Genomic DNA, 12,131 nt, shown 5'->3' on the forward strand with positions numbered 1-12,131 from the left:
AGCATGCCATGTAAAGCCCCGGTGTCGAGGCACGTGGGGCAACCGAAGTGGGCTGACTCTTCGTTTCTGAGTGTGGCACAATTTTGTGCGTAAAATTCACATTCTCAATCTTCATTTTCTTCTAGATTTTAAAGGTAAGATGAAATATTTGTCGAAAGTGCATATTAGCGAGAACTTCACTAGTGGAGTCGCTTGGATTGTGTAATTCGGCAGTCACCTCCATCATTAACATTTGTCCATATTCTGGCCAAGTATCCACGTGTTTGTACAAAAGTGTAGTAACAGAGTAGTCTCCTAGAATTTGAAAATTTCGTTTTTCATCGCTATTCGATCGGTTTCAACGTTAAACATGTGACAGTCAAGTTCGGATGACCTGAAACTTTCTTCAATCCGTCGACAAAAATGAAAATTATGATAAAAAAAAGTCAGAAGTAAAGGACTGCCTTATTTTGACAAAAGACAAGTTTATTATAATCAGGGAGAAATCTCATTTCCTTCAAACTCAAATTCCGGCAGGCATGTGCGGCTGAACATAGTTTTCATCCCTTTAAGTTTGTATCGTTCAAAATATAGTGATTGCTCATTTGCAATGATTGAGGCAGATTGCATAATACCAATGTGCCCCTGAAAAATGTCAACTTCATAAATCAGGTGCATACAAGGAGAAAACTCATCACAGGCAGACCACCCTCTGTTGGTGTTGTTGTTAATGTTATCGATCTGCGGAAGGATAAATACAGAAGAATATTGTGGCAGTTGTGATTTGCCAAAAAGCAAAGATTTCAAGGAAAGATCAAACAAAGTATCGACTGAGTCCTGTGTTATGTTTTTTTGTTGAATGTTCGTTCCAAGCTGTTTAAAGTGGTACTACGACCAAAAAAAAACTTTTGTTTTTCCTTTGGATTTCAAAACTATGTTAACTAAACACTAACTCAACCAAGTTTTAAGTTCTGATTTTAAAAAGACACCTGTTTATTTTAGCTGGAATTTTCGTATTTATTGGTCCGCCATTACTAACTTTAAAATCTTGAGAGAGCTGGGTCGAGGAGAAAATGACGTCAAACACTCACTAGTTTAAGAATGCAATGCGTGTGTACGCGGCCTAATTAATATGCAGCACCGGAGTTTCGGGCTTTCAGACCTTTCAACCTGTGTTTTGCATATATAATAAATTGTGTTTACACGCTGAAATTTTAAGCTATTGAGTAAATGACGTCATTTTCTCTAGATCCAACCCTCTGAGGTCCAATCGGCCAGTTTTGAACGTGAGTAATGGTGGACCATAAAATCCAAAACTTACACTCAAAATAAACAGCCTTTGGATAAAACTCAAAGCTCAAAATTTTGCCAGTTAGGTGTTAAGCGAACACGCTTTCAAAATCTGAAGAAAAAAAAGGAAATGATTTTTTGATCATAGTACCACTTTACGGTGTCATTTTGAGAGATCTTTTCTGGACCGCCAGTTAAAGAGTCAAGAAAATTGACAAGGCAGGCAACACCGAACCACCGACTGGTGACCCCGTCTTGTTCAAGCTGGAACTGACACCAAACCAGTGAAATTGTCACCTTAAAAACACCAGCATTCAATGGATTAGGGGTGGCCTAATACCTTTGCCGAATTTTAGCGTTCTCTTTTGAAAATTCCCCAAGAAACGCAAGCCTGAAAACCATAATAAGGCTTTCTCAAGACAATCAGTGCAAGAAACCAAAGCATCCTTTGAGTTTACTTGAATGTACCAATCAGTGTAATGTGACCATATTTGGCAGTTGCCAGCCCCTCCTGGCGGTTGCCAACGGTCATGTTGCACTGATTGGTAAATTGTTTTCAGCATGATGCAGAGCCTGAGAATTTAGCTTGTCATCACTTGTCACTCCTCATATCGTTTATCCAGTCAAATAAAGGACATTTGAATTGTTTCATCTGTGTTGTTTTTGTCATTCGCATGCACCTTATTGTGCAATCGATATGATTCTCTGTCAGTGGAGGAAGAAGGCAAAATACTAGAAAATGGCGTAATATATCCCTTTTTTAATGGTTTAACATATAAGACGCACAGCATTTTGCTTGTTGCTCGTATTATATATAAAACCATTCAGTAAGGTGTATTTATCCCTTTAAATTATGGACATATTTGCAAATTCCCATAGGTCTTTGTTTTTTTCGCCTTGAGTAATTCCTTTTTGTAACAGTCTGCCTAGCACATGTGTCCGAGCAAATTAAATCCAATCTCTATCCAAATAAATGCTATAAGCTTCAGTTAGAAAGCTTATCATTAATTATGTTCCATCTAATTACCGTTTATTTTATTGTTTATGTTTTCCTTCCTTTCGATCATAAATTAACCATTTTAGCTTCCTGTAAGGTACAACTACAACAGGGTTAATAATAAATATTTATTGATGTACAGATGTATATATAAGTATGTAACTATGTATCAACATACCCTATTTTGTTATCTTCAGATGTATCGTCTACCAAGTGTGATCTGCACAGCTCGGCAGCTGTTTTCTCCCAAACTCTTCAGCCCAAGGCTAGCTCAGGGGTTTAGTACATCATGCCATCACCAGGCAGCTAAGGAGCTCAAGTTTGGAGCTGATGCTAGGGCTAACATGCTTAAAGGAGTGGAAATCTTGACTGATGCTGTTGCTGTTACTCTGGGGCCAAAGGTTGGACAGCAAGATATTTTTGTTGTCCAATTTAACTATAAGCTCCTCTTGCACTAGTCATTTAATGATAATGATAATGTTTATTAAAATACTTGATTGGCAATTTACAATAGTAAAAATTGAAATTGAAAAACTCAAGTTTACAATAGATGATAAATATATGGCATATATGTAATACTAAAACAATAAAGGTAATATATTTAAACATGTAAGGCTATGGGTTAGCATCCCATTTGCGGACACAATATGGTAAAAAACTGTTACTGAAACTATTATTTCTACATTTATACAAGGGCAGCTTCATAGGATTTCTAAGATTATAGTAATGATCAACAGGATCAGGTAACAGACTACAAAGTTTGCTAGCAGTGTTTAAATTGTTCTTGTAAAAAGATTTACATAGGGATTCCCTTCGCTCCTCAAGAGTGGTAAGATCCAGTTCATTTAGACCATAAGTGTCCTAGTGAAATTCATCGCTTTAGGTCATTACCATGAAGGAATGCTCCAGTTGCATATACTGCATTTGCATGTGTATAGGCCACACTTTTTTCAAATAAATTTTGTGCAAAATGGTTGTGCAGCCTATTCACACTTCTTTTTAAAATTGCTCTGCTTTAGGGTAAAAATGTAATAATTGAGCAGAGCTTTGGAGGACCAAAGATCACAAAGGATGGAGTGACAGTGGCCAAAGCAATTGAGCTTAAAGACAAATATCAGAACATTGGCGCACGTCTTGTACAAGATGTTGCCAACAACACAAATGAGGAAGCTGGAGATGGTACCACCACAGCTACTGTCCTGGCACGTTCCATTGCAAAGGAAGGATTTGAGATTGTGTCCAAAGGAGCCAATCCTCAGGAAGTTAGAAGAGGTTGGTACATGCAGACCAAAAAAATTAGACACTGTTTTCTGCTAAAGCGTTAATTGAGTGATAATAATTACTTTCTTACTAGAGAAAATATCTTGGGCAACTTATAGATGGACATTTACCGACCATTTATCGCTGCCGGTAGGACGTCACCCCTTGCAGCCGTCTGTTTACCTAACAAGCAGACTCTCATGTTTGGCTTTGCACTGTAATCACATCCTGGTGCCTATTCTATTATTGCTGGCTGCTTATGGGTAAAGTTGTTGAATCCCCTGAATGAGGCAGAAGTGTCAAAATGTTGGCTTCCCTGCTCGGTAAATATCCACCTCTAGCCACAGACACTGAGGTTAATAGTTGTTATATACGGGATTCACGCCTGAACAAAATCAGGCTTGAATGGAATTTGAACCCATGTGTGATTTGCGCTGCACTGCCGTGCCAGGTGGGTAGTGGGCAATAATATTGTGAATTTAAATTGACAGTAATTCTGAGTTTGAAAAATAATTGGCAAAGGTTGCTTTGAGACACATTTTCTGGAGCTCAAATCACCTTTTTTGTTTTTTTCTTTTCACAAAGAGGAAGCTCTGAGTGATCCAACAGCTATATGTCTTTTTGTTTCAATCCAGTGTCTCCCTATCTTAGCCCTTAAATTAATGGTGTGGTTTTCTCTCACTCTTCAAGGTATACATTATATCTTTCACACTATAAAACTTCTTTTTTTCTTGTGACCCTCAGAGAAATGTTTATCCTTTTCATGAAGTCTTGCAGTGAAGAGTTACCTTATGTTTGCTCCTTTGCTTTCCCCAGGTGTTATGTTGTCAGTTGATGCTGTTGTTGAAAATTTGAGGAAGATGTCAAAACCTGTTACCACTCCAGAAGAAATTGCTCAGGTAATCAAAATCATAGATGTTGTTCACTGTAGATGTTTATTTTATTAATTTCTCGTGTAATGAAGTGCTCCTTTCAAGGGCCCAGGCTCTCAGGCCCAATAAAGCATATGATAGAAATAACAATTTTAAGCATCCTAACTGCTACAAGTGTTGGATTTAATCTGTGGATAACCCAAAGCAAATTTGTTTGGTGACCAGAGCAGGACTTGAATGTGGGAACTCTGGCATATCAGTGGATACCAGACCCATTACCCCTTGGCCAGGCATTAAGCAGGGTTGGTGGAAAGGTGGGGGGGGGGGGGGGGGGTGCAGCAGTGAGGGCACTTGCCCAACGCTAGTGTGTGGCCTTGTGTTGAATTCCTAGACTCAACATCACCTGGGTTGATTTTTTTTTGGTCCGTTATTTTTTTCCAAGAAGTTATTCTCCCGTTACTCTGGCTTTCCCTTCTCACTAGAAACCAACTGTGAGTTATTTTAATTTGCTCCAATAATCATGGGATTTGTTTTACTGTCTCTCTAACTATTAGGGCACCAGTATTCCATTAAATAGGCTTGAGAATTGAACAAAAAGTGATCAGCATGTTGTCATGTTACCAAAGGAACTACAAATGATTAATAATCTTCAAATTATTGGTCTCGATAAATTGTTAGCAGTGCCGGGCTGGCACAGTGGTGCGAGGACTCGCTTCCCACCAATGTGGCCTGGGTTCCATTCCCAGACTCTGTGTCATATGTGGAATGAATTTGTGTGTTCTCTACTCTGCACCAAGAGGTTTTCTCCGGGTACTCCATTTTTTCCCCATTCCTCAAAAAGTGCCGTTAGATTTGATTTGCATCAATTTGTTGATTTCAGTTTAGAGTGTCCCCAATTAGTGCTCCAGTGCTAGAAGACTGCATGCTTAAATGAAGTTGCTTTCCTTTCCATTCAACTAGTGTCTTTTTCCCTTGGTCATGGTATTATTAGAACTTAAATAATCTTTTATGTTGATGCCAGTTTGTCAGGGAAAATGTTATAATAAATGTTCTCCTTCCAGGTGGCAACAATTTCTGCCAATGGTGACAAGGGTATTGGAGATTTGATTTCCTCAGCCATGAAAAAAGTTGGAAAGAATGGAGTCATTACTGTAAAGGTGGGATTGATAGAACTTTCAACCTTTGAATGTTTCATTTTGTTAAACCATTGACTCCTGGAAGTGACAGATTTTACACTAACACCAGATGATTTTACACTCGTCAACTGGGGGTGCCCTGGGATGCCTGTGGAGTCAACAGGTTAACCAGTCAAGCCATGTTAACCATATCCCCTCCATTAAATGTTATGTCAGGGTACTCACTAAGACAGGTGATTTTTATTCGTCTTTGTCTTCGTCTTCTTCTTCGGTCAAGTTTCCACTCACTTTGAAACAGCCCACCTTCTCCGATCCTCCTGTCCATCATTGCAGTTTTCAGTTCTTCTACACTTGTGAGGTCTGTATCCCCCCTCATCGGTCTGCACCGCGCACCGGTGGCTCAGTTGGTTGAGCACCGGGCTGTTACGTGGGAGGTCGTGAGTTCAACTCCAGCCGGACCAATACTCAGGGTCTTTAAATAACTGAGGAGAAAGTGCTGCCTTTGTAATTACATCTGCAAATGGTTAGACTTTCTAGTCTTCTCGGATAAGGACGATAAGCCGGAGGTCCCGTCTCACAACCCTTCAATGTTCATAATCCTGTGGGACGTAAAAGAACCCGCAGACTTGTCGTAAAGAGTAGGGCATGTAGTTCCCGGTGTTGTGGTCTGTCTTCTGTGGTGTATCATGGTTGGGAGGGTAAATGCTCGGAGATATTAGCTACACCAAGCCACTCTAAAAATCCGAGGGTAAATAAAGGTATAAGATATGAGGATATGATCAGTACCCCTTGTTTCATTCCTTAAGAGGTGCACAGTAGTTAGTATTGTGCATGAATATAGACCGAATGCATAAATGGCAGCCAAAAAAATATTTTTTTGTTTATGCTGCTAATTAGACTCACTAGCCTTGTTTGCATGTACAAAATACAAAAGAAATGTTGCTTGAGAGTGAGGCTAGTGAGTCTAATTAGCACATAAACAAAAGAATACATTTTTGGCCTCCATTTATGCATTCGGTCTACACTAACTCTATTTCACACGCACCCTCACAAGTATTGTTAATTGAGCTCCCTTGGGAAAATGAAATGTTGAAGTAAATAAGGTATAATTTATTTTTACATAAGTGGATTTGAGTATGTTCCATAATGAAGAAACTGGCCTCGCTTATCCCTCTTCCATACAGTCTTCCAGATATGTCAAGAAATGCCCCTAATTATATGAATGGGGATTTTAATAAGCACCACAAAGTGTCCACTTGCTCTTTTCCCCAACTTCAACATCACTCATGTTTCAGAATGCATGAATGGCTCATGCCTCTCTTGACAATTCCTGTGGAATTTGTTTCTTTAGATTCTTATAGAAATTTTTTCACTATTGACAGGTGCATACAAAAGCCATCTGTTTTGCTTCATTTGCTCAGTGTTATGTAGTTGCATAAATTAACTTCATGTTTTGTTATTGCAGGATGGCAAGACGCTTCAAGATGAATTGGAACTAATTGAAGGAATGAAATTTGATCGTGGATACATCTCCCCTTACTTCATCAACACAACTAAAGGTAGTTATTGGGATAGCCAAATTCACAGGTAAATGATTTAAGAAACTAAAACTCTTAATCTGTGGTGTTGCCACTATTTTTTTTCCAGGACAAAAAGTCGAATTTCAGGACTGCTTGGTTTTGTTAAGTCAGCAGAAGATCTCCTCAATTCAACAGATTGTTCCTGCCCTTGAGATTGCGAATGCGCACAGAAAACCTCTTGTTATTGTAGCTGAAGATGTGGACGGTGAAGCACTCACCACTCTTGTCTTGAATAGGTGCGTTAAAACAGTCTAGGAATGTAGCAGTATTTACACTAGTTTCCCTTGATTAGCACATTGTCAAGTAAAATTGTCCACCATGAACATAAAATCTTCTTTTGGCAAGTGTCTTCAATATTGATAAAGCATGCCTTAATTGCTTGATAACATACTGTGAAGTGATTTCACTAGCAAATATCCTTAATAGAAAGGTTGTGTCTGTCGTGACACTGATCACATCAGATTTTTCCAATTGCACTACCAAGGGGAACTTGGGCACATACCCTTTTGTTTTTAATGCAGTTTAAATAAAATTTTTTGGAGGTTTGATTTGGCAGTGATGACTACAGAGTGTAATAAATGGCATTGACACCAAATTAAGAAAATGTGGACCAAATGAAGAAACTAAATTAAATGTTTTTACTTGCTTTTTAGGCTAAAGGTTGGCCTTCAAGTGGCAGCTGTGAAGGCACCAGGATTTGGTGATAATCGTAAAAACTCTCTTCAAGATATGGCCATTGTCACGGGAGGCATGGTGTTTGGTGATGAAGCCCTAGAAACAAAACTTGAAGACGTTCAAATTCATGACCTTGGTGAAGTTGGAGAAGTATCCATCACGAAGGACGACACCTTGTTCTTGAAGGGCAAGGGAGACAAGGAAGAAATAGAGAAAAGATGCACACAAATAAGAGAAGAAATGGAAATGACCACTTCAGAATATGAGAAAGAAAAAATGAATGAAAGACTGGCCAAGCTTTCTGACGGAGTTGCTATCTTAAAGGTACAATACAAAAAAAAGTTAAATATCTTTCATGACAAATCTTCACTAGTATATTGCCCTACAAATATTGATACTGTGTACATGCAGATCAACATTTTAATGGGGGGAGGGGGAAAAGTGGGAATTGTCCCAACAATTGTGACCAGGATTGTAGGTCCACTTAAAAACTGTTTCCTTTAAGATACAAATGGAACCTACCCGGGATCTGTCTAAATCTTAAAGTGTGTTTGCTCAACACCTGACTGGCAAAATTTTGAGCTTTAATTTTTATCCAAAGGCTGTTTTCTTTGACTGTAAGTTTTGGATTTCACTGTTCACCATTACTCACATTCAAAACTGGCTGATTGGACATCAGAGGGTTGGATCTAGGGAAAAGTGACGTCATTTACTCACTAGCTGTAAATTTCAGTGTGTAAGTGCAGCTTATTGTAAATGCAAAACACGCGTTTAAAGTTTGTAAGACCTAAAACTCTGGTGGTGCATATTAATTCAGCCATGTTCATGCAAATTATGTCTTTGATGCCATTTTCCCCTCAATCCAGCTCTCTCAAGATTTTTAAAGTTAGTAATGGTAGACCATTACAGAGAAAAATTCCAGTAAAAATAAACAGGTGTCTTTTTGAAATCAAGGCTGAAGACTTTGGCCACTGGGTAGTTAACATAGTCTTAAATTGCAAAGAAAGAGAAGAATTGATTTTTTCGTCATAGTAGCACTTAAAAACTTCAGTTTCCTGGTCATGCTTGTACAGGAAAATGTGACAGGTTCAAATAAGTGGAGGAAAGATCATTGCCTATGACAACTTTGTCTTTTAAGGTTATCACTGTAGGTTCACTTAAGTGGTTTTTTTAAGAGGTTTAATCTCATGTTGTAGATTGGTGGTTCAAGTGAAGTGGAAGTGAATGAGAAAAAGGACCGAGTCACTGATGCCCTTAACGCTACAAGGGCAGCTGTAGAAGAAGGGATAGTTCCTGGTGGTGGAGTTGCTCTGTTGAGATGCGTTCATAGCCTTGACAGTGTTGCAGAAAGCAATGAAGACCAGAAGAAAGGGGTGGACCTTGTGCGACGTGCTCTTCGCAAACCATGCCAGACCATTGCTGAGAATGCAGGAGTAGAGGCAGCTCTAGTGGTTGAAAAGGTAGGGAAAAAAACCACCCTAAGCCCTTTGGCACATTCTTTATTATCATTAACAACGCTTCTTCAATCCACCATCCCTAGCGAGAGGTACTGTGATATTGTGTTAACATCATTCTTTATCACCATTTACAAGGCTCCTTGAACCCACAGACCACACAAAATATTGTGTGGCCCCAAATTGCCATGTTTAGGATGAATTTTTAAGTGTCCTCATATGAGAGAACTAGAAAGTATAATGATAATGATGATGATGATGATGATAATAATTGGATACTACTTGAAGGCACTATCACAACAGCTAAGAAACAGGAAAAATACACAGAGCTACACGCAGGCATCAAACAACTTTATAAGAGCACAAGTGTTAAACAAGGAAGGCACTAAGCTCAATAACGAACACTGACAAAGAGTTGTCCTTTCTTATTGAACAATGTCAGAAATGGATTATCTGCCAGAATGCAAATATAGTTAAGAAGTTCAAGTAAAGTTGAGTGGTGAGAGACTGCCCCTCCCAGCCCTTACTGTCCCTCCCTCACATAATTTGGTTCAGAATGAAGTGCAAATAACCCAGTCATGTCTCGATGTTGTATAGGGAGGGGCTGGAAAAACAAGATAAACTTTATGAAAAAGCGTTTTCTGGACATGGTTAAGAAAGTCAAAAATGCCTCATCAAATTTTTTCCTAATCACAGTCAGAGAAAAAAAAGGGGAAACCTGATCTTCTGCCTTCAGACTAGCAGTCTAACTTGCTGACATTAACTACATTACCTCTCTGCTTTGTATTAAAAGACATTAACACATTTTCTATGCCACTTTGTGGTTTGCACATTGTTCTTACTTGCTTCTCACTTTCCTTTTTTTAGGTGGCATCCTTGGAGGGTAACCAAGGTTATGACGCTCTCAATGACACTTACGTTGACATGATACAGTCGGGAATTATTGATCCTACCAAAGTAGTGAGAACAGCCATCACAGATGCTGCAGGTGTTGCCTCGCTATTGACAACTGCTGAAACAGTTGTTGTTGAGATACCCAAGGATGACAAGGCTGATATGGCTGGAATGGCTGGAATGGGAGGAATGGGTGGAATGGGAGGAATGGGAGGAATGGGAGGATTTTAAACAATCAGACAAGATGATGATAATGATGATGATGATGGTGATGAGTCAAGTTGCCTTTTTTCGATTTCTGTACATCCTCCCTTTCTGGAAACGTTTCATTAATGGTTTTAATGCGCTAGATGCCCAAGACGATGTATAATTTCCTAATTCAGTCAGTGTACACTAAAGGTGGGCAATTGTTTTATGAGACTAAGTTTAAGCTTAGTTCCCATTAAGGATGGATGGACGTTTTGCCTGTCAGGCGATAACAAGAAAGACTTGAGCTCAGAATACACAGCTCTGCTTGCTTGAGTAGCTAGTGTAAGTTCGTGTTGCAGAACAACTATGTCATAGCATAACGGCTTGCTTTGCTTGTTTTGCAAATAGGTATGAAACCAATCTGCATTCAAAGTTCCTTATTGCCAGCAGCTTCTCAATAAAATTGTTTTTGACACTCACTGTTTACACTATTAGTTTTAAGTACTGTTTTAAAGCTAACAGTTATGGCTGGACTTTAATTATCTTGTCTGTCCAGGTGAGGTCATTCTGATTGGAGGTTTTGAAATAAAGATCTCGCACATGTTTTTTATTTCTTTATTTCTCAACCTTTGCAAATACGGCCACTTACTTTCACTTTTCGAAACATTATCACGTGATCAAGATCTGGCTGGAAACAAGGAGGTTGGGTAGAAAAAGGCATTAGGAACGATACTCGGTTCCAGTGAATAGTGAAGGAAAGCTTTTCATAGTCAACTGTCCATTGAGACAATGTTCAAAAGCGGTTTTAGTTCTGTAAATCACCAGTAAAACATTCTTTAATACCTTCCCCAGAAAGAAGATTCCATACGAGTTCATCGTTTTTGACTTTAGTTGTTAGATCTCTCCAGGGATCCAACGTTCACAACTGACGTGATCTTAGGCCCGTTTCAAACGTCGAACTTTACATGTGCCGAATCTAATGCAAATGACGAAAACAATAAAGGGGACAAAAAAACTCCTTGTCTAAACCCGCAGTATTACTTTCAGAAGTGTGATTGACAATTATTTTTGAATACTTCTACGTTTGGTCAACGCATTTTCACATGGAACAAGTGCCAAATTTTCTAGCTTTGTTCAGGACACATCCATCACCATAAAAGGAGACAAAGCAGTCCATTATGTCTTCAACTTTTCCGGCAGGAAATGCACACTACATATGAAGAGACGAAGATAGGAAAACGAACTTTCCTTGTATCAATGGACGTCACAAGTGGATTTACAAATATACAACAGGAAGAGCAAATCATTACGGTATGCAAAGCACAAAATAACCCTTCAATTCCCACAGTACAAACTATATCAAAGAAATACTAAGACTCGTACTCAAAGAGGATTACTTCCATTTCAACAGAAAGAACTATCTACAAATTCACGGTACCGGTATGGGTACTAAAATGGCATTTGCCTTGCAAATATCTTTATGGCCAATCTTGAGAGACAGATTCTTAGCAAAAGCGTCATGAAGCCAATGATTTGGAAACAATACATTGACGACATTATTTCGTTGCGGGATGTCAGCAAAAGGGATATAGACAAGTTCATCCCACAAGCAAACTCACACCACCCTACCATCAAATTGTCTATACACTGTTGTATACAAAGGCAAAGGCAAAGGCAAAATCAATACATTCTGGGTATAAAAACACAGTTCAAGCCGGCTGAAACCTTTCAGTACATTCATTTTTCCTCCAGCTACCCACTAGGTGTCAAAAAATGATTCGTGAAGGGCGAAGCGCTTAAGACTT

General features: G+C 38.9%; 1 protein-coding gene across 1 annotated transcript; it reads left to right on the forward strand.

The window, feature by feature from the left end:
- The first annotated feature begins 5 nt into the window (after positions 1–5).
- On the forward strand, positions 6–10,805 carry LOC138042052 (60 kDa heat shock protein, mitochondrial-like). Its single transcript, XM_068887793.1, has 10 exons — positions 6–134; positions 2,464–2,667; positions 3,286–3,538; positions 4,343–4,425; positions 5,460–5,555; positions 7,000–7,093; positions 7,182–7,350; positions 7,768–8,113; positions 8,986–9,249; positions 10,111–10,805. Exons 2-10 carry the CDS (start codon positions 2,464–2,466, stop codon positions 10,366–10,368), a joined length of 1,767 nt encoding a protein of 588 aa, XP_068743894.1. The 5' UTR covers positions 6–134; the 3' UTR covers positions 10,369–10,805.
- The last annotated feature ends 1,326 nt before the right edge of the window (positions 10,806–12,131 follow it).

Source organism: Montipora capricornis, chromosome 1 (genome assembly GCF_036669925.1).
Source record: "Montipora capricornis isolate CH-2021 chromosome 1, ASM3666992v2, whole genome shotgun sequence".
Classification (NCBI taxonomy): Eukaryota; Metazoa; Cnidaria; class Anthozoa; order Scleractinia; family Acroporidae; genus Montipora; species Montipora capricornis.